This window comes from Artibeus jamaicensis, unplaced genomic scaffold (genome assembly GCF_021234435.1).
Source record: "Artibeus jamaicensis isolate MK-2021 breed Jamaican fruit bat unplaced genomic scaffold, CSHL_Jam_final contig_466, whole genome shotgun sequence".
NCBI lineage: Eukaryota > Metazoa > Chordata > Mammalia > Chiroptera > Phyllostomidae > Artibeus > Artibeus jamaicensis.
This window is the reverse complement of record NW_026521844.1, coordinates 20,987,531-21,006,597: the sequence shown is the minus strand read 5'-3', so window position 1 is coordinate 21,006,597 and position 19,067 is coordinate 20,987,531. Positions and strand designations below refer to the sequence as shown.

Below are 19,067 nucleotides of genomic sequence, written 5' to 3'. Positions count from 1 at the left end.
TTGGCTGAGATATTTTCTTTGGAGGCAGGATCCAGGATTTTTTCCACAGGCATAAAGGAGTTTGGAGAGCTAGAGGGGGGCGTACTTCTAGTGGGTGTACTTGTGTGTGTATTCGTGTGTACACCAACATTTGTAGGCTCGACGAGTTAACTTTATAACTTCAGCCATCAAAGTTGCAGGACTGTCCAAAGGCTTGGGAGGGGTGTCATTGGTCAGGTACCGCGCCAGGGCTGCATTTTAATCACTGGGTTTCGGGCGGTGGGGGTGGAGGGGAGGTGTGGCGTCAGTGCGCCTGGGGTGAGAAGGGCGGGGCGCGTGTCCAGGGTGGGGAAGGGGATCACGTTGGGGGTGGCGGCGTTGGGGCGGGCCCCTTGGCTGGCGTTCTTGGCCCGCTGCGCCTGCGCGTGCGCTGTTGTGTCTCCTGCGCCGGGTGTCTCCGCGCGGCGGGGTTGGCGTTAGCACTGGAGGCAGCCTTGGGTTGATAGTCCGCTGCTGTCGCCTAGACGTCCTCCTGGAGCAGATGGAGGCAGCCCGCGGCCGCTAGCGGGAGGGCAGCGGCTGCGAGGCCAGGGCGACACTGGGACCTCCGCAGCTGCCACCGGTGGGGCAAGACGACCAGGCTTTAAGAGCGAGGTGTGCTGGGGATTGGGAGGGAGGACCCACAGGCTGCCAAACTTGTTTGAACCAACTGTAGTGGAAGAAGCTCCAGAGAGAGCATTTGCATAATTTAACCCCCCTTCCCCCACCTTTTTTTTTTATGGGAAAACAGCGTCCCCAGGGAAAGAGAGACTGACGTCTCCAAGTCACACACCTATTAAGTGGAAGAACCTGGACTAGAAACCGGATCTGGTTTACCAAGGTTTTTTAAACATACTGTTTTCACTGGAGTGGAGATGAGTAATACAGTACAAGTAATTCTTATTATAAAATATTTGATTTTGGAAATATGGATGGTGCTATTACTTGGGCATTCAGGAGTATGTATATGATTTAGTGCTGGAAAAACTCAGCCATTCCATCCTCCTTGTGCTTCAGCTCCTCATCTCTTCATGAAACACTTACTGGGCAGTTCTTTGTGCCAGGCACTCTGCGGGAAGCTGAAGGTGTAGAGATAAACAAGAACCAGCCCTCCACATTAAGCAGAAGAGAATATTCCCCAGACACCAGAAACTGACGCAGGTAGAGGAAATGCAGTGGGCATCAGATACGAGGCTCCGTGGAGACTCGGAGGGAGGTCTCATTTCTGGCTGACTGGAGGAGAAACTCAGGGAGGGAGCAGCATCTGACCTGGATCTATAAGAGTAGGTCATATGGGGACATTTAGAAACGGGCAGTGCATTCCAGGTAGAAGGTTCAGTGTTAGCAACCCTGAATTCCAGGTGAGCGTGAGGAATGAGGAATAGTTTGCTTTGCCTAGAATGTAGGGGTGAATAAGGAGGCTATCATTATAGAGGGGACAAGATAAGGGAGCTTTGGAGGGATTCTAAGCAGAGAATGGCAGTGCTGTGGCTGTGGCTGGCTAATCTGGCTGGCAAGGGGAATCTCAGCTGCAGTGAGGATGTAGGACCAAGGGTCCTTGCAGCCCTGAGGCCTTGTGAATTAGCCCGTCTGGGGCCACGTCTGTGTGGCAGGACTGTGGTGAAACATGCAGCTGGAACAGGAAAGGGTCCGAATTGAACTGGGAGGCTGTCAGACTGCAGGGGTAGCCTGTCATGGTGTTTCAGACTCCCACCGCATTCCTGGGAGTCGTTTATGAAAAAGTGCTCTTGGCAGTCCTGTAGCATAGGTGTCCTCGTGGGCACGAGCAGCAGTTCATCAGACTGTTTGTCTCTCTGTGCAGGGGGCAGTTATTATTATTTTTTGATGCATCCCTAGGGACCAATATGGAGCTATAAACAGGGCAGCCTGTTTCAGCAGCTGGAAGGGAAATCGGTTGCACAAAGATTATACACTTACCTTCCTGCCACTCTTTATTTTAAACTGGTCAAAGAATTCTGTGCATATGAACTGTTAAAATGAAATATTTTTACCTTAAAGGTGAGACAGTACAGTAGAGGACTTTATAAATGTATCTTTAATTAGTTCTGTGTTATCATCTATGAAGTTCTATGTTACGTACTTGTCTCTGAATGAAATGGATAGAAGTGGTCCATGTAAATCAAATTAACTCAAGCCAGACACACGATAGCCATTTCCCTAAGGTCTGAGTCTGGGCCTCTGGATCGAGGGTGTCAAACTCACTTTCACCGGGACCACATCTGCCTTGCGGTTGCCTTCAAAGGGCCCCATGTAATTTCAACTCCTTAACAGTTAAGGGATAGTTACATTTATACAGTCTTAAAATTATTTCAGCCCTTTGAAGGCAACCCAAGGCTGCTGTGGCCCCCGGTGACAATGAGTTTGATGCCCCTGTAGATGCTTCTAGCTTTACCTTAACACCTTACCTGCTGGAGACGAGCAGGGGTCCCCCCAGGCTCTACTTCTTATTACTCACTGGTTCCACATGTGAATGTTTAGAAACTTCCTGTGTTGGCATATGAAATACATATTCTGTGTTCCTGCTTCTTTATCTAATGGGTACTTGGGAGGAGTGGCAAGACGAAAGTCTGTCTCACAGCAGTTCCTTTGGTGAGTGATGTTAGTGAGTGGCATAAAGCAGGAGTGTGCAGTCTGGTATGAGAAGACAAACCTGGACTTGAAATCTGGTTCCATCACTCACTCCAAGTGGCTTTGGGTCTGACATGTAAGTCATCGGATCTCAGATTCTTCGTCTGTGAGATGGTGGTCTCAATAATCAGCTCACAGATATCAAGCAGTCTCTGACAGTGTGCGAGGAGGGCTCCGAAATGTCAGCAAGGGAGGCCCTATAAATGTGCATGTGGAGAAGCAGGTAGGATTCGGAGCCTGGCCCCGGAGGCAGGCTAATCTGAGGGCAGGTGTGGGTTCTGCCCTTTCCTGCTGTGTGATTTTGGATGAGTTCCTAACTGCCGTGAATATCAGGTTCCACTCTTTCAAATGGAGGAAGTAATTATATCTATTTTGCAGTATCGATTTGAGGATTACGTGTAGCCCATTTTCTGGAAAATAGAATGAGAGAATATTATAGTTGAAAGGGACCTGAGAAAGCCTCCTTACCCTAACACCCTCTCATCTGCACCCCCACGATGGGAATTTTATTTTTATCACCCCTGACTGTGTTGAAATATTTCCAGTGACAGAAACAGCTCTCTGTACAAGGTGCTCCATTCCATTATTGGATCTTCTTCAAGTAAAGAAAAATATTCTTCGCGTGCAGCTCAAAATTACTCAGTGTAGCCTGTACATATTAGTCCTCTTCTATACTCCGTTAAAAAAAGATTAATCTTTTTTAAATTGTTATTTTTTATTTTGAAGTAACTGTAGATTCATATGCAGTGGTAAGAAATAATACAGAGAGATTCCTTGTACCTTTAGCCAGTTTCCCCCAATGGTAACAACTTGCAGAACCGCAATACAAGATCACAGCCAGGAGACTGACATTGACTTCTCCATCACCATCACCACTAGAATCTCTCGTGTGGCCTTTATGTAGCCACACCTACTTCCCTGTCTTCCTAACCTTCTGCAGTCACTATTGGTTCTCTATGTCTATAATTTTGTCATTTCGAAATGTTATGCAAATAGAATCATACATTATGTAACTTTTGTCATCTTTTTTTCACTCAGCGTAATTCTCTGGAGATTAATCCAGGTCCTTGCATGCATCACTAGTTTGTTCTTCTTTGTTCCTTAGCGGTAGTGTTTGATAGTCTGGCTGCACCACCGTTTGTTTAACCATTCACCTCTGCAAGGTCATCTAGGTGGTTTCCAGGTTTGGCTATTATGAATAAGCTGCTATAAACATTTGTGCGCAGATTTTTGCATGATTGTAAGTCTTCATTGTCTTCTGTCTCTGGAATAAGTGGCTAGGAGTGCACTTTCTGGGTCATATAGAGGTTGCAGGTTAAGTTTTTTAAGAAATTGAGACTTCTCCCAAAGTGGCTGCACCGTTTTGTGTCCTCAGTCATCCCGCATCCCTGCCAGCATGTTGTGGTCGCTGGTTTTATTTTGACTGTTGTGATTGGCATGAGGGAAGTCTCGTCATGGTTTTAATCTGCATTGTCTGAATGGCTAGTGACATTTAATGTGGCTTACTTGACATCTGTGTCTCTTCCATGTAAGGTGTTCTTGTGTGTTTTGCTCGAGTTCTAATTATATTCTTTGCTTTTTTTTCTTGCTGAGTTTTTGAGAGTTCCTTATATGTTCTCCAAGCTAGTCTTTTATTGGATATGTAGTTTGCAAATAGTTTCTCCTACTCTGTAGATTTTTTCTTTTTTGGTGCCTTTAACAGATCTTTTACAGGGCAAGTGTTTAATGTTGCAGACATCTGATTGTCAGTCTTTCCCTTATGGACAATACTTTTGGTAACATGTCTAAGAGCTCTTTGCTTACCCCCGATTCCAAGATTTTCTCCTACATGTTTTTTCTCTGTGCTTTACAGTTTTATATCTCGCATTTAAGTTCATGCCCCCTTTTGCATTATGTTTTTGTATAAAGTGTGAGACTTAGGTTGACTTTTCCCCCCAGTGAACGTCCAATTCCTCTAGCAAAACAATTTGTTGAAAACCTTTTTTTACAATACCGTGTGACTTTGGACAAGACCAGTCACCTACCAGGTTCTGTCTCCTCTGTCCGGGAAGTGAGGGGGTTGGTTGTACTGGGACTGGTGGCTGTTATTCCAGCTCCATTCCTGGAAGGTCAGGGGTCCCAAGAGCCTCGTCAGCAGCAACGATAAAGAGCTGATGGGATCCTCATGCCCCCACCCGACTTCATTCAGGGCAGCTCGGCTTTTTGTGTTGTATATTTTTGAGGATCTATCTGATATTTGATTTGGTACGGTGCCCCACTGCTAAAAACAAGGTTGCAGAGCACTGAGTACAGTAGTATCTGAAGTACCTTTCTGCAGTAAATTGCTGTGATTCTAAGTGTTTGGTGTCAGAAATTACTTTTCTCCTTACATACTAGCCTTCAGGCTCCTCTCTTAGTTTATTGAGACCTTACGCATATGAAATATTTTCCTTGTTATCCTGTCATCTCTCCTTTTAAAAATGACAGGCTTCATGAAATCAGTTAAATTGCTTTGCATAAATCAGCTTACAAGTTACATGTCAGAATTTAAAATGTGTTAAATATATTAAAATTTTGCAGTGGAATCATCCATTCTACAGAATCATTGTGGCTGAAAGAGAGGATAAGACATTAATATCACACATGAGCCATGAACCAATCTTCAGTGTTTACAGGTAGCCACCCCTTTCTCACCATTCACCTGCCTACTCTTGCCAGTTTACAAAGCACTCGCAAACAGCTCTTAGACAGTCTCCTGAGGCAGCAGCTGCAACTTTTTGAGATCAACAATTCAGCCTGCCTTATACTTTCTGCCTGCTTTCAAAATGAAAAAACTGAGACTTATACAATTTGAATAACTTTCCCTAAGTAACTGAACTAGTAAGTAGAAGACCTGCAACAAGAACTCATACTTCAAAAAATATTTTATTTATTTATTTATTTATTTTTTCAGAGAGAAGGGAAGGGAGGGAAAAATAGAGGGAAAGAAGCATTGATGTAAGGGAGAAACATTGATTGGTTGCTTCTTGCCTGAACCCAGACCCGTGGACCAAACCTGCAACTTAGACATGTGCCCTGATTGGGAATCAAACCGGTGGTCTTTTGCTTTTCAGGATGACGCCCGACCGAGCCATACAGGTCAGGGCAAGAGATCATATTTTTAATGCCTATTCCAGTTATTGTCCACACTATATTGTATAATATTAAGGTTTCAGCGGGTATTTTCCAGAAGTTGGCATTGTCTACTGTCATTATTTACCTGTAAAATGGGCTAATAACACAATAAACTCAAATAGTTGTAGATTTTTAAAAATTAAATAGGGTTAATTGAGAGAGTGCATTTGAAAAAATTGTTATACTACAGAGTGCTCTCTGTTTGAATGATGGTTGTTATTTTGGGCTTGGCTAGGTCTCGGAATTCTAGCCGGCAGCTGTGTGTGCTTGCTGATTCCTATTCATTGGAAATGTGTCTGTTTATATTGTAGTATATGATCTATTTTTCCTTTAGTACCCATGTGGCCAAGTTGTGAACTGACATATTAATAAGACTCAAACATGTTTGAGAGGGTGGTTAGACTTAATGGTTTCCATAAAGTTGTTTTAATAGTTATCTTTCAACAGATGGACAGTTTATACTGGACCACATTTCGGTGCCAGGGTGATGATTGAAGTTTTCAACAGATGGCACACAAATACTTGGGAAAACACCCTCCCAATATTGTTATAAAAAAGACTTGAAGAGTGCCAGAAAAATGATGGTTTATATCCCCAAGTCCTTAGCCTGTGCTATCATAATTATAATTTAGATGATTTGGAAGTTTCCCTTTCTGGCACTTGGATTTATTTTGTATATTAGATGATGAGGAACACTGTGTTGTCAATTAGATATTCAGCATGGATTTAGCATTAAATCTTTTGATTATTGATGGACATATATAACTTCCTATTCTACTTCTGTGCCATATATAGAAAATGTAACTTTCCATAAAAATAAATTGTAAGAGACTTATAGGCATTTTTTCTGAAAAGTATTGATTCATAAGGAAAAACAAGCTTGTCAAACTTAGAATTTTCAGATATACTCCTCAATAGGATGAATTTCCCAGACTTCTAAGTTACCCCACTTCAGGGCTGACCACTTTACACTGTTTCTGGAATCAGTAAGTGAGGAATCGGACAGTAAGCAGAGCAGCGTGGGTGGGGTCAAGCCTCTGGGGGTATTGATGGCCATTGCAATGACAAAGGGCATTTACTGAGATTTTGTGGGTGGAGGCCAGAGTGCCTAGATTTGCACAGCACAGTCCAGCACAAAGAAGCAATGCCCTGTGTTCTACTAGATGCCCCACTATCTGGCTGGACACTCATCTGAGCCTGGAGCTTAGGTCTGCTTAAATGAACTCAGAGTAAGTTTTGTAATACAGTGTTTTTTTCCCCCCACAGAATATTAGCACCCACCCATACCTCTGCTCTTTGATTTTATTATGCTGCTGTATGAAAGGTTGAAAGACTTCTCACCTTCTGCTTTTGAATCCTGACTTCATGCTCAGTAAGTGCAAGTATTTATGTACTTTATTATGTCTTTTTATGTAGTTATCTACATGGTAAAACAAATAGTCATATAAATGTCCTTCCCTTTTCTATTCCAAATAGGGCACCATATTAATATTTTTGAAGTCTTGTCCATAGGTAAGTAATATTATCTGTGAATTTCTGGATTTAAATAGATAATTATAAAGTGCTTATTATAATAAAGGGGCCCTGAGACTAATCAGGATGAGAAGCATTGCTACAGAAACTTAAGCAATAGCAGACAAAATCTTTCTCCACTTGTTCTCTTATGCACATGTAATTCAGTGTTGGAATCATTCAAACAGTCAAGGGCATGAGTCTAGGTCTTTAATAGGGACTGTAATCCTAATAAATTCTGTCTCCTTTTGTTTGTATGGAAGTTTCAACTGATTTTCTTTTGGCAAATTGCATCAGCTAGATTTTCTTTATGTCTGTCATTACAGATGGCGTTTAATGGTTGCTTTAGTTTGAAGTATCCTGGCAACCCTCAGCCAGGGGACTTGATCGAAGTGTTCCGTCCTGGCTATCAGCACTGGGCCCTGTACTTGGGTGATGGCTACGTCATCAACATAGCACCGCTAGGTGAGGTTTGTTTCCAGTGCTCCTGGGGGCTTCTTCGTTGTCTTATTACAAGAAAGAATCATGCACAGAATCACAAAATTAAACAAAATAGGATGAGAAAGTAGATGAATACAGCTGATCCAGGTTTAGGGAAGAACATTTTAAGACCAAAGTGACATTGAAGAAATCACAAAGGCCAATCAAGCATACAAATATAAAACTTCTGGTTTAAAAAAGAAAGCACCGTTAAAAAGGAAAGAATCCACTGGGAGCAATAATTGCCACAAGCATGACAATAGCAGCGTTTTCACATACCGCGCAAATTGGTTATTTCAATTTATTCATTCATTTGTTTATAGATTACTATGTGCCAAATGCTGTTCTAGGTGCTGGGGGCACGTGAACCTCTCCCAGTGTGGTGGAGCTTACTTTCTATTTGTGGAGGGTAGAGTGAATGAGAGAGAGAGAGAGAACAGTGTTGGAATGAAGGTAAGTCAATAAGTAATACGAAGAAAATAAATCATAGAAGCAGGATAAGAAGTGATAGGAGGTTGTGTGTTTTTAAATGAGGTGGTTGGGAAAAATCTCATAAGAAAGTAACATTGGGGAAACAACTTGAGATGAGAAAACCAGACGGATGATATTTGGGAAAAGAGTCTCTCGAGCCAAGTGGACAGTGAACACCCAAATCCCTCAAAACAGACAGGTAAATAGTTATGGAACGGTTTGTAGAAGAAGAAAGCAAAAGTCAATACCTGTTTTAGCTTTTTTTGTCATCTAAGAATTGTCAAATAAAATGACAGATTTTATGCAGGTTACATTAGTGAAGGTTAAAAAATGGTAGCAATCATTGCTGATAAGGGTATAATGAAATGAGTACAAAGATATCGTTGATGTAAATATAAGTTGATAAAATGATTCACAAAAACAATTTAATAATATGTGTTAAGAGTCTTCAAAGAGCTGACGTGCTCTGAGCCTGCCATTGGTTTTCTACGAATCTGCTCTTGAGAGATATTTAAGGGGTGTTGACTGACAGTCCTGTGAAAGGGTGTTCACATCTATCTCACTTATAATGGTTTAAAAAACAGATAATGGCTTAATGTTCAGTAGGGGAATGGTAAACAAATTATTATTTAACCACAAAATATTAGATATCTGTGTTTAGCAAGATTCTTCAGCTGCAAGTAACAGTAATCAACTCAAATGAGCTTAAATGACAAGATCACTAATTGTTTCACTAAGGAAAACTACAAAAAAGGGACAGATGGTGCTGGCCTCAGGGGTGCCTCGACCGAGAAGTTTGAACACTGTCAAGACCCTCCCTCTCACATCTGTCATCCTCATTCCCTTGGGCTCCATCTCTCTGAGAAGCTGAACTGACCTTCAGCATAGTCAGGCCCTCATTCTTCTAATCCTGTGACTCAACAGAGGAGATAGCAAATCCTTGCCTGTTGCAGTTAGTAACTCTAATTCCTCTCGTCTGGGCCCTGTACCCATTGCTGAACCATCACTAATGCCCAGGACAATGGGACACTCACTGGCCTAGAGAAAGTCTTTTCCAGAAAAGAGAGGCAGTGATGGGATGAGGTGCTGGATAGAAAAAAAACAGTAGCCACTAAAGACCGCATTTCTGGACATGTTTAATTGCATAAGTGATGATTCTTGTATGATATTTATTTGAAAATTCCAGATTAAATGCAACATGTAATAAAACTCAGTTTGCAAAAAAAAAAAGAATATGTACACATGCATGAATGCACCTATACGTGTGTTAATAGAAGAAATAATAGAAGTACATTAAAATAATCGTAGTTATTTCTGGGTGGCAACATGCTGGGTGATTTATATTTATGTGTTTATGCTGTATTTTTCTGTACCTTCTAAATGTTTAGAAATGAGCACAATTTTTAAGAAAAATGCATACAGATAAATAGCCTAGAGTATTTCCCCCCTCAGGGTACCTTTAAAAAGAAGTGTTTATAGGCCTAAGTCTTACTATATTGAGAACTTTTAATGAAGTAATTTTAGCAGTATTTTGAGATAGTTTCTTCTTATTCCAGGATATTGAAAATGGAAATAACAAGTAAAAATGACATTTATAATGCAGAACTGGTAGTTTCTGTAGAGCCCAGTGATTAACACTTAGCAGCTCTCTGCATTATCCCTGTAACTTTCATATCTGGAAAATAACATGAGTCTTTGGCATTGTTTCCTTATTTTCATGTTGTAAGTTGCATATTAATGTGGTCGAGTCACTGAGCTATGATTCCGTAGGCTGAAATTTAATTCCTGTTCCTGCTGTTAACTACTCATGTGATATTTTGCAAGTAAGTTTCCCTCCCCAAGCTTCAATCTCCTCATCTGCAAATTGATTACATCAAGAGTAGTAAAAAAAAAGTTTAGTAATTCTAATTAGGATATATGTGATCAAAGACCTTGTCATGTGTAAGAACTTCCGATGTGCGAGCTTTGGAAATGCTGCTCCAATGATTAGGACCCTGGCAGATAGAACAAGAGAGGAGTAGGAAAGAAGGTTTTCTTTCAGTCGTTACTAAAAGGCAAAGTGTCTAAACACTAGGGATGTAGAGACCCTTCCTCTCGTGATTTGTTGGAACAATGGCGGTCTTGGGCAGATGGAGAGGGACTGGAGCCTGGAGTTGGAGCTGGCACTGAGGAATTGTCTGTCCAGCCTCAGACGCCAACTGTGGCAGGTCAGGATCCAGGGGTCCCTGGAAGTTTAGGCAAATGCTTACCCATAGAGGCAGCGAAGACAAAGTGACGGGGCGTGGGGCCTTCTAACAGGTGGGTAAGCCACAGCATGAGGCCACATGTAGCAGACAGTGCATGTTAGGTTACGCTCAGGTTCAGGACCAAAACTTCAGTGTCTTGGCCAAAGAAACTGGCAAGACAAAAGTGGTGACTCCGTCTGACCCCAGCTGACCCCTCAAAGGAGTGAGGTATTGTGCAGATTGCAAATTGGACCCAAATGGAAGCCTAGTTGAAAGAATAAGTGTAAAAAGTTGAGGTGAGGGTGAGGAATGCAGCTTAGACGCAAGTACAGCCCTGCTAATCATAACGCACTGCTGCTAAAGCCCACAGTGTTAGCTGGGAAGGGCTCACATGCTGAAAAAGAGATTGCTGTGCAGAAAATGCGGATAACGATCCTATCTGTACTATGTTAGAAACATGTATCAAGCTCTCTAGCAACAATACCAATTGAGAGAGAACTTTTCACTCAAAAGGGGGTACAGTTTTCTCACCAATTTGCTCTTGGGGAGATTTAAATTTTCTGAAGTTTTCTTGCATTCTCATTCCTACAGTAGTGAATAAGTGTATTGTTAAATTACAATGAGTGCTTAGATTATCAGATCTTAAACTGGTAAGATTAAGTGATTTCTGGTTTGATGATAAGTGTGGAACAGAGCTGGCTTTAGTTATCCCAGCACTTTCAGTCTTTAGATGGTGTGGAGTTCCCTGGGCCGGGCCACTGTAGCTTGATAACCAGAATTCTCCTTATAGAGGATGGTGTTCCTGCATCATTTACAAGCGCCAAGTCTGTCTTCAGTAGAAAAGCCCTGGTGAGGATGCAGCTTCTGAAGGATGTTGTGGGAAACGACACATACAGAATAAACAATAAATACGATGAAGCATACTCCCCTCTCCCCACGGAAGAAGTCATGCAACGGTCCGAGTTCGTTATTGGACAAGAGGTGGAGTACGACGTTCTGGTCAACAACTGTGAGCATTTTGTGACTTTGCTTCGCTATGGAGAAGGAGTTTCAGAGCAGGTGAGTTTTCTTTAAGAGATATGTAAGGAGTTCCTTGTGTTGGGAAAAGAATATTGACTGTGAGAAGGTTCCCAGGCCTCACACAAAATGACAAAAATAAGAGAACACTGACAGACAAAGAAGAGAATTGAGTTGTTCAATCAAGGTCATGCAGCAAGTTAATGGCCAAACTGAGAATAGAGCATTAATGTCATAAATTTGGAGTAGAAGGGACTTGAAGCAGAACCAAGACCATAGCTTTCTGCTAGTTGTCTTCTGTCCTTCAATTTTTCCCCTCATTACTCCACCATACAACAATCTTAAATCAGTAACTTCATATCCTGAAAATATGTGCTGAAAAGATTGTTGACCTTTTTGTGTGGGAGTTCGTTTGCCAAAAACAGAAAGTAATTCTAACACTTTTTCATGAGCTGACAGAGGCCACCTGGTGACATATCCTGACGGGTTTGTAAATGTTTTCTATCAACTTACAATGCTAGTTTCAAAGAAATTTTGTGCCGTTAGGTGATTCATTGAGATTTTGGACTATTTTTAATGGAGTAATTGACCTTATTTTTAAAGTAGCTTGCAACTTTGTCATTTACCTTCACTATTTTGAAATGTGGCAGATTTGTGACTAAAAGTATGCCAGAGTCAATTGCTTGTTCCCCTGCCTGTCATCCCACCAACCCAATTCCATCATTCTATTTTAACCTAAAGAATTTTAAAGTGTTATAAGAAAATGAACATATAAAGCCTTCCAGTATCTTGAAATGTTGGATCAGTTATATAAACATCTATTCTAAGGAATGAGTTTAAAATTCTTCTCATGGAAGCTTAGGAAAATGGGAGATAAAACATAGTAAAAGGACACATTTGTTTCCCTTAGGAAATGATTTTACTAGAAATTAATTTTCGCTAGGAAATGCATTAACATAATGAATGTGCTACCCACATGGAACAATAAATTGCTTCTGGGTCAGAGCACAGAGTATACACACACAAATTTCTGCTCACATATGCTTTGGAGACTAGTGGTATAGCTAGAACTTGAGTCCATTTTTCTCTGTTGTTAAATGGTAAAATTCCACTGCACTCAATGAGCCATTTTTTAAAAAAATGTCTAAACTAAAAAGAATTGGAATCATCTTCTTGCTTTGACTCTCACTTGCAGTCCATCATCTTTTCACCTTTCATACTCAGAATCAAGAGCAGTAAAAACTCATCATCCCTCAGCAACCAGTAGAAAGGTTCCCCAGCAGGTCCTGACGAAGAGGGTACAGTGAGAGTCCAGAGAACCCACCTAAGCTTTGGAAGTCGGCTGACCTGGGGTAGAGCCCCGTCTTCCCCAGCTACTAGCTGGGTGACTTTGGGCACATTGTGTATCAGTTTCCTAATTTATACACTGAAGTGGTTTTGTAAATGACAGGAGATATTTGAAATCCCTTAGCATTCTGTATTACATATTATCCATTCTTATAAACAGTGGATATTATTCTTAATGGCACTATTTGGGGAATTTTATAGATCTCTGTTGGCACTCTTTAATAAAAACCTCTGCTGATCTAACAGGAAATATAGCACTTTAATGACTATTTCTATTACTGTCAATAATTAATAGTATTACTACTAGTAATAGCTGGTCATAGATTAGTTTTTTTGGTCCCCTTAAGGCTTAGGGGTCTTGAGCTTAGAACAGTTCTCCTGGGGAATGGCTATGGATTTCCTCCAATTAAAAAAGAACTGTGAATGCATTTTTAAAAATGAGAAAGATATTATTGTTGCTCTCTCTTTTTCTTCTTTGTGCTTTTCTATATTTAAAAAAATTTAATAAACATTATTTTTTAGAGTAGTTTTAGGTTCACAGCAAAATTGAGCTCAATGTAGAGCGTTCCTGTAGCTCCCCACCCCCCACCGCACATGCACAGCCTTCCCCACCATCTACGCCCCTCACCCGTGTGGTATGTTGCTCACCAAAGATCAACAACATCGGTGCGTCATTATCACTTAAAGTCCCTAGTGAAAGAAACCAGGGTGTGCTAGCCCAAAATATATCACTTTGACATGAAGATTATTTTGAGATGAAGACATTGAGAAGAAACAGAGACACAAAAAGCTCCTTGCCTCCTGTTTGCCTGAAAGCAAGACATGTATTTTCACAGGTTTCCTTCCTCTCTCTACCAGGAGGGACACAGTTTAATCCCTGGGGACAGCCTGGGGTTAAGGTAAGACACTTACCAGCTTGGAGAGGGCAGCAGAGGAGTAATAACGAACTCGACTGACTAGGCTGTGTCTGCCCCTGGTTCCCCATGTGCTTACTTTCCTACAGTTTGCTGTCCTTGGAAGCCTAAAACCAGTTTCCTTTGTCCTGTCATTTCCCTACAACCACCTGCTCTTTCTTGAAAATGCTGTATAAGCCTGAATTCTAAGCTACATTTTTGAGTTTCTCTTCCCTGAGATGTACATGTTGATACACTTCTGTGCTTTTTTTCTTGTTAACCTGTCTTTTATTACAGATAAAAGACAGGTTATATGAGAACCTAAGGTGGGTAGAGAAAATATTTTTCCTCGCATTAAAATAATTTGCATTAGGGTTCACTTTTTCTGTTGTACATTCTGTGCGGTTTGGCAAATGTGTCATTACAGTATCATACAGAGTTGTTTTCACTGTCCTGTAAATCCTCTGTGCTCGGGGCCAATTCACCCCTTCTTCCCCTTAAACTTTTGGTAACCACTGATCGGTTTACTGTTGCCATAGTTTTACCTTTTCCAGAAGGTCATTTCTTATACTAAGAAATATGCATTTTAAAGTCCTTCATATCTTTCCGTGGCCTGGTAGTGCATTTCTTTTTATCACTGAATAATAAATAGTTCATGGTCCGGATGTCCATTCACCTACTGGCGAACGTTTTGGTTGCTTCCGAGTTTTGGCAGTGATGAATAAAGTTACTATAAACATCTGTGCAGGTTTTTGTGAAAATGAAAGTTTTCAGCTCCTCTGGGTAAATACTAAGGAGTGTGATTGCTGGATTGTCTGGTATGAGTGTGTTTAGTTTTATAGGAAACCACCAAGTTACCTTCCAAACTGGCCGTCCCATTTTGCATTCCTGTCGTCAGTGAATGAGAGGTCCTGCTGCTCCCCATTCTCACCAGCATTTGCTGTTGTTGGTGTGTTGGAATTTAGCCATTCTGATAGGTGCATGTTGGCTTCTCGTCTTAATTTGCAATTGCCCAAATACCTGTGGTGTTGGGCTTTTCATAGGCTTATTTGCCATCTACATATCATATTCGGTGATGTGTCATTTGAGATCTTTTGTCCATTTTTAGTCGGGTTGCTTGCTTGTTTTCTTATTGTTGAGTTTTAAGAGTTCTTTGCATATTCTGGATAACAATCTTTATCAGATTTGTCTTTTGCAAGTATTTTCTCCTGGCCTGTGGCTTGCTTTTCTATATATATTTTTTAAATTTTCTAAAATCAACATTTCTTACAATTGCGCCTCACTATTTCTCACTGTTTAATAACTTTAATAAGTTATGAAAATGTGTCTCTCTTCGTGGAAGCTGGCAGGACCCCTGAACAAGCCCGGGCAAGGCGACAAGCAGCGCACCCGACTGTGCTGTGCTGCCTCGCTCTGCAGCCGGAAAGTCTGGAGGAGGGGCTGTTTCATTGCGCATGTGTAGACCCTCCTAGCGAAGCCTTTATAGTGTCCCACAGCCAGTCGGATTTGGTGTTTTTTTATAATCCTAAATCATATGATAAGACATAAAGGAAAAGCTTTGTTCACGCTGATTCACCGAGAACAGCCTTGCCTGTTTTAATCTTGCAGGTCAGATCCCATTACATATAACTCCAAGGGATTGTTCAAACTACGTGGGGTTTTACCATCTAGAATGCAACTTGAAATAAGCGTTTGGGATTTGAGAAAATGAACACCCTGCCAGAAGTGGCTTTATTATTACCGTATCTGGACTGTGCACTCTGGCTTAGGATCAGGTTGCCTATCTCGTTCCCCAGCCTCTCAGAGGCACATGGGATTTCTGTCACACTTTGTGTTTCTAAGTGGCTGAAAAATACCCAGTGTATTATATTAAGTCTTCACCTAGCTGGGTGCCACCCCCAACCCCTCCACCCACCCACAGGACCCTGAGTTTTTCCAGGACTGGACCCTGCTGCCATTTGGCACCTCTGTTTGAAGACACCAGCTGCCCTTCCTGTTTTGTCATTTCCTGCCACACTTCCCTGGATCACGCCTTCAGGGCAGCTCAGCATCTGCCTGGAATTGCCTGAAGGTCGGGCCTGACTTACAATCTTTGATCCCCATGTGATTATTGATTCCGCCTGTCTTTGGAATTGTGTCCTATGTCTTGTATCTGCCTGTGTCTCTTTGTACCCTGTGTGCTATGCAGGTAGCTCTATGCTGTGGTGAATTCTGACTCTCCTGGGAAATAACTTAGTGATCAGTTAAACATTACAAATACAATAAACAACCGACCAAACAAATAAATAAAATTACAATTATAAACTAAAATAGGAATTGTCCGTTGTTCCCTGGTGCCATTCTCCCTGGTAGCTGGGGCAGGTGGCAGAGCAGGGAGTTCCAGCCCAGGCCTCGTCCCTGCAGACCACAGGACAGTGGCCCAGAGTGAACACTCTTGTCATCGCCCTCTGTTCCTGGCCAGGGCTCCTTCTGCCTGCTCCCAACAGGGAGGCAGCCTGCGGCAGTGAGGTGGGAGCGGCAGGCTCGGGGCGGGAGGCCTCGGGGTTCCACGGGGGGTGTGCCCCAGTGTGGGCCGGCCAGGTTTTCCAGCACTGGGGCCAGTGTCCAGGGTCATCTGTGGGAACTGTTTTGCTCTGTTTGAGAGTCTGATTCCCAAATTCCAGAGAACAACTGTTGTTTTCGGTACACCTGATACTGAAGTATCGGGTCATAAAATTACACTCCAGCTCATGCAGATGGAAGGCAATATTAGCCGAGTACCGTGAAAACCATGAATATTCATTAGATCTCTCATCATGATGATGATTAATACCCTTAACACTATAAGTGTCTGAACTCTTTTACGGACAATTGAGCTTCAGAATGGTTCATATTCGTTTGTCTACATGAGAAATTAATTTTTGACATGATAGTTAACATCAGTATTGACTTCTTTTCAAGTTTCTCAGAACTCGTGTTGTATCTACCCAGTAAGAGCTTACAGATATTTAGCTCAGATAACATCCCTGAATTATTTGCTATCAGACATTCTTGTGTGGGGGAAAACACATTCACACATACACAGTATTCACCCTGGTGCAGATGCAACCAAACCTGTGTGGGGAGTAGGTAGAGGGGTGCAGAGGGTGAAGACGTGCTTCAAGACTCAATCAACAGCTAAACGTTCCAGCCTCACGACCTTGGGAAAATCACTGTTAACTCTTCAACTTTGGCAGAACAGGAGAAATACTGCCTGGCAGGTATACTGTGATGACTAGTAGGGACTGTGATAGCGAGTTTATTAAGGGTCAAGGACTATAAAAATGTGAGGAATATGTATATGTGTACATATATATACCCATGTGTATTTATCTTTATCTTCATCATCATTATAAAAATTGTATATTTATTTCATCTTCCTGCAAAGTTTAAATTTCACATGGAATTCTAAATGTATCTGTTGTATAGTAAGATGTTACGAAACAACCTAAATCGTGGGTTTAGGAGACTGAGATGCCTTTAGACTGAAATGTGTTTCTCATGTGCTTGTTTCTTTACAGGCCAACAGAGCCATAAGCACCATCGGGTTTGTGACAGCTGCTGCCAGTGCCTTCTCATTCCTGGGCCTGTTCTCAAAGAGACAAAAAGCAAAATACTATTAAGGATTTACTGAAGAGATATTGGAACCGAAGGAATTTGTGAGGAGGGGAAAAGGAAAGCCTGGGAGGAATGCTTATTTTCAATGTATCGTTATTGTTTCAAACCCCAGTGATGGATGGCAAGTTCTTTAATAAATTGCTTAGTGATATTAATCTCATCACTGAGCCAAAGAAGTGTTGCTCCCTGCCAGTGTAGATTTTCTGTGGCAGCTTGAACAAAAAACAGTAACGTTTTGAGTGAGCCAGCAGAGGATGTTAACAAAATCACATTACATTATCTTCTATTGTAAATATTATTTTCCTTTTCCCTGAGGGTGGCTATTTTGTATTTGCCAGAGGGAAGAAGAGCAGATTAAATGTGATTTTGAAAAAAAAAAGATAAGAGTTCCAAATGGTTAGGGTTGACAACTAAATTCATACTCCTGGTCAGAAAAGAACTTGGGAAATTGGGCATTTGCTTAGGCAGTTTGAAGCAGTTTGCTTAAGAAGCCGGTTGAGGGTGGACACCCGTCCCCTTGCTCCTGTGCCCATGGGTGGTGGGGAGGGCTGGTGGGGAAGGGGCTCTTGGCTCCCATTTTCAGATCCAGTGATTCTCTCAGAAACTACTCACTTATCAGAAAAGTCCCTGACAAGCAAGAACGGACTGTTACTTTTGCCCACATTGTTTCCTTTGGCTTTTGAAGTATTTCAAAGGTCTTAACCTTAGAAAGAGATCATTAAAGTAGGTTTCAGGTGCCATTTTTAGAAAATCATATCCTATATTACTTTTTAAAGCTTTTACTGGAAGTCAAGGAGAGTTGTGATTTTATGCTTGCATTTTATTGATTATGTGTTGAATGAAACAAACTGCTTTTTAGTACCGTTCCAGTGGAATTGTTGTCAACAGCAGGTGGGGAAAATGATTACAGTCTCTATACCCTAAGATTTTATCAGACATTATAACACACTAGCAGCCAGTGATGGGATTCCTGTGACATCATTAAAAGCATAAGCGTTACATAAAAGAAACGTTCAGGTAAATATTGAGGGGGGTGTGCAATGGAGGAACCGGGAATATGGAAGATAAAGTGACTGAACAGAAGACTCAGTGAAAGATGTGGACCTATTAAACTGATTCAGATTTTACCCCAGGGCCACAAGTGCTCCACAATGTAATTGCAGGGTTAGGAATAAGGGTAACAGAAGGGGCCACGTACTGCAGTCAGCGGCAGGAGAGACCTTGTCTCTCTTTCTTCCTGGTTCCCTGATTCACGGCTTCCCTTTCTCATGGTGCCAACTCTGCCTCCAACTAACCCGGAACTCTCTCTTCCTCCCCTGGACCTCTGGGGAGGTATGGGTACCTCCTACCAGACACCGTGACCCAATAATGCCCCTTCATGCTTTTTTTCTTTTTTCTTTTTAATATATTTTATTGATTATTCCATTAAAGTTGTCCCATTTCTCCCCCTTCATTCCCCTCCACCCTGCACACCCCTCCCCCACCATCCCCCCCTTTAGTTTGTCTCCATGTGTCACAAGTTCTTTGGATTCTATATTTCCCATACTATTCTTGCCCTCCCCCCTATCTATTTTCTACCTATGGTCTATGCTACTTATTCTCTGTACCTTCTCCCCACTTCTCCTCTTCCCACTCCCCTGTTGCTAACCCTCCATGTGATCTCCAT

The 19,067-nt window shown here is 41.8% G+C and overlaps 1 protein-coding gene across 3 annotated transcripts; it reads left to right on the top strand.

Annotated features, from left to right (window-relative positions):
• Positions 1-443: 443 nt before the first annotated feature.
• Positions 444-17,528, top strand: PLAAT1 (phospholipase A and acyltransferase 1). Of its 3 annotated transcripts, XM_053667249.1 has the most exons (7): positions 444-633; positions 5,227-5,321; positions 7,087-7,192; positions 7,297-7,332; positions 7,659-7,797; positions 11,299-11,567; positions 17,305-17,528. In XM_053667249.1, the coding sequence occupies exons 5-7, from the start codon at positions 7,659-7,661 to the stop codon at positions 17,404-17,406; spliced, it is 510 nt and encodes a 169-aa protein (XP_053523224.1). In that variant the 5' UTR covers positions 444-633; positions 5,227-5,321; positions 7,087-7,192; positions 7,297-7,332; the 3' UTR covers positions 17,407-17,528. The 3 variants fall into 3 exon arrangements, with proteins under 3 accessions (XP_053523224.1, XP_036987539.2, XP_053523225.1); XM_037131644.2 differs by lacking the exon at positions 5,227-5,321; XM_053667250.1 differs by lacking the exon at positions 7,297-7,332.
• The last annotated feature ends 1,539 nt before the right edge of the window (positions 17,529-19,067 follow it).

What these genes read in the sequence shown, in the direction of transcription:
- PLAAT1 (XM_037131644.2), top strand. Translation starts at nt 7,659, where the DNA reads ATGGCGTTTAATGGTTGCTTTAGTTTGAAGTATCCTGGCAACCCTCAG. An exon ending in CATCAACATAGCACCGCTAG is followed by an intron (nt 7,798 to 11,298) that starts GTGAGGTTTGTT and finishes TTCTCCTTATAG; the next exon opens with AGGATGGTGTTCCTGCATCA. An exon ending in GAGAAGGAGTTTCAGAGCAG is followed by an intron (nt 11,568 to 17,304) that starts GTGAGTTTTCTT and finishes GTTTCTTTACAG; the next exon opens with GCCAACAGAGCCATAAGCAC.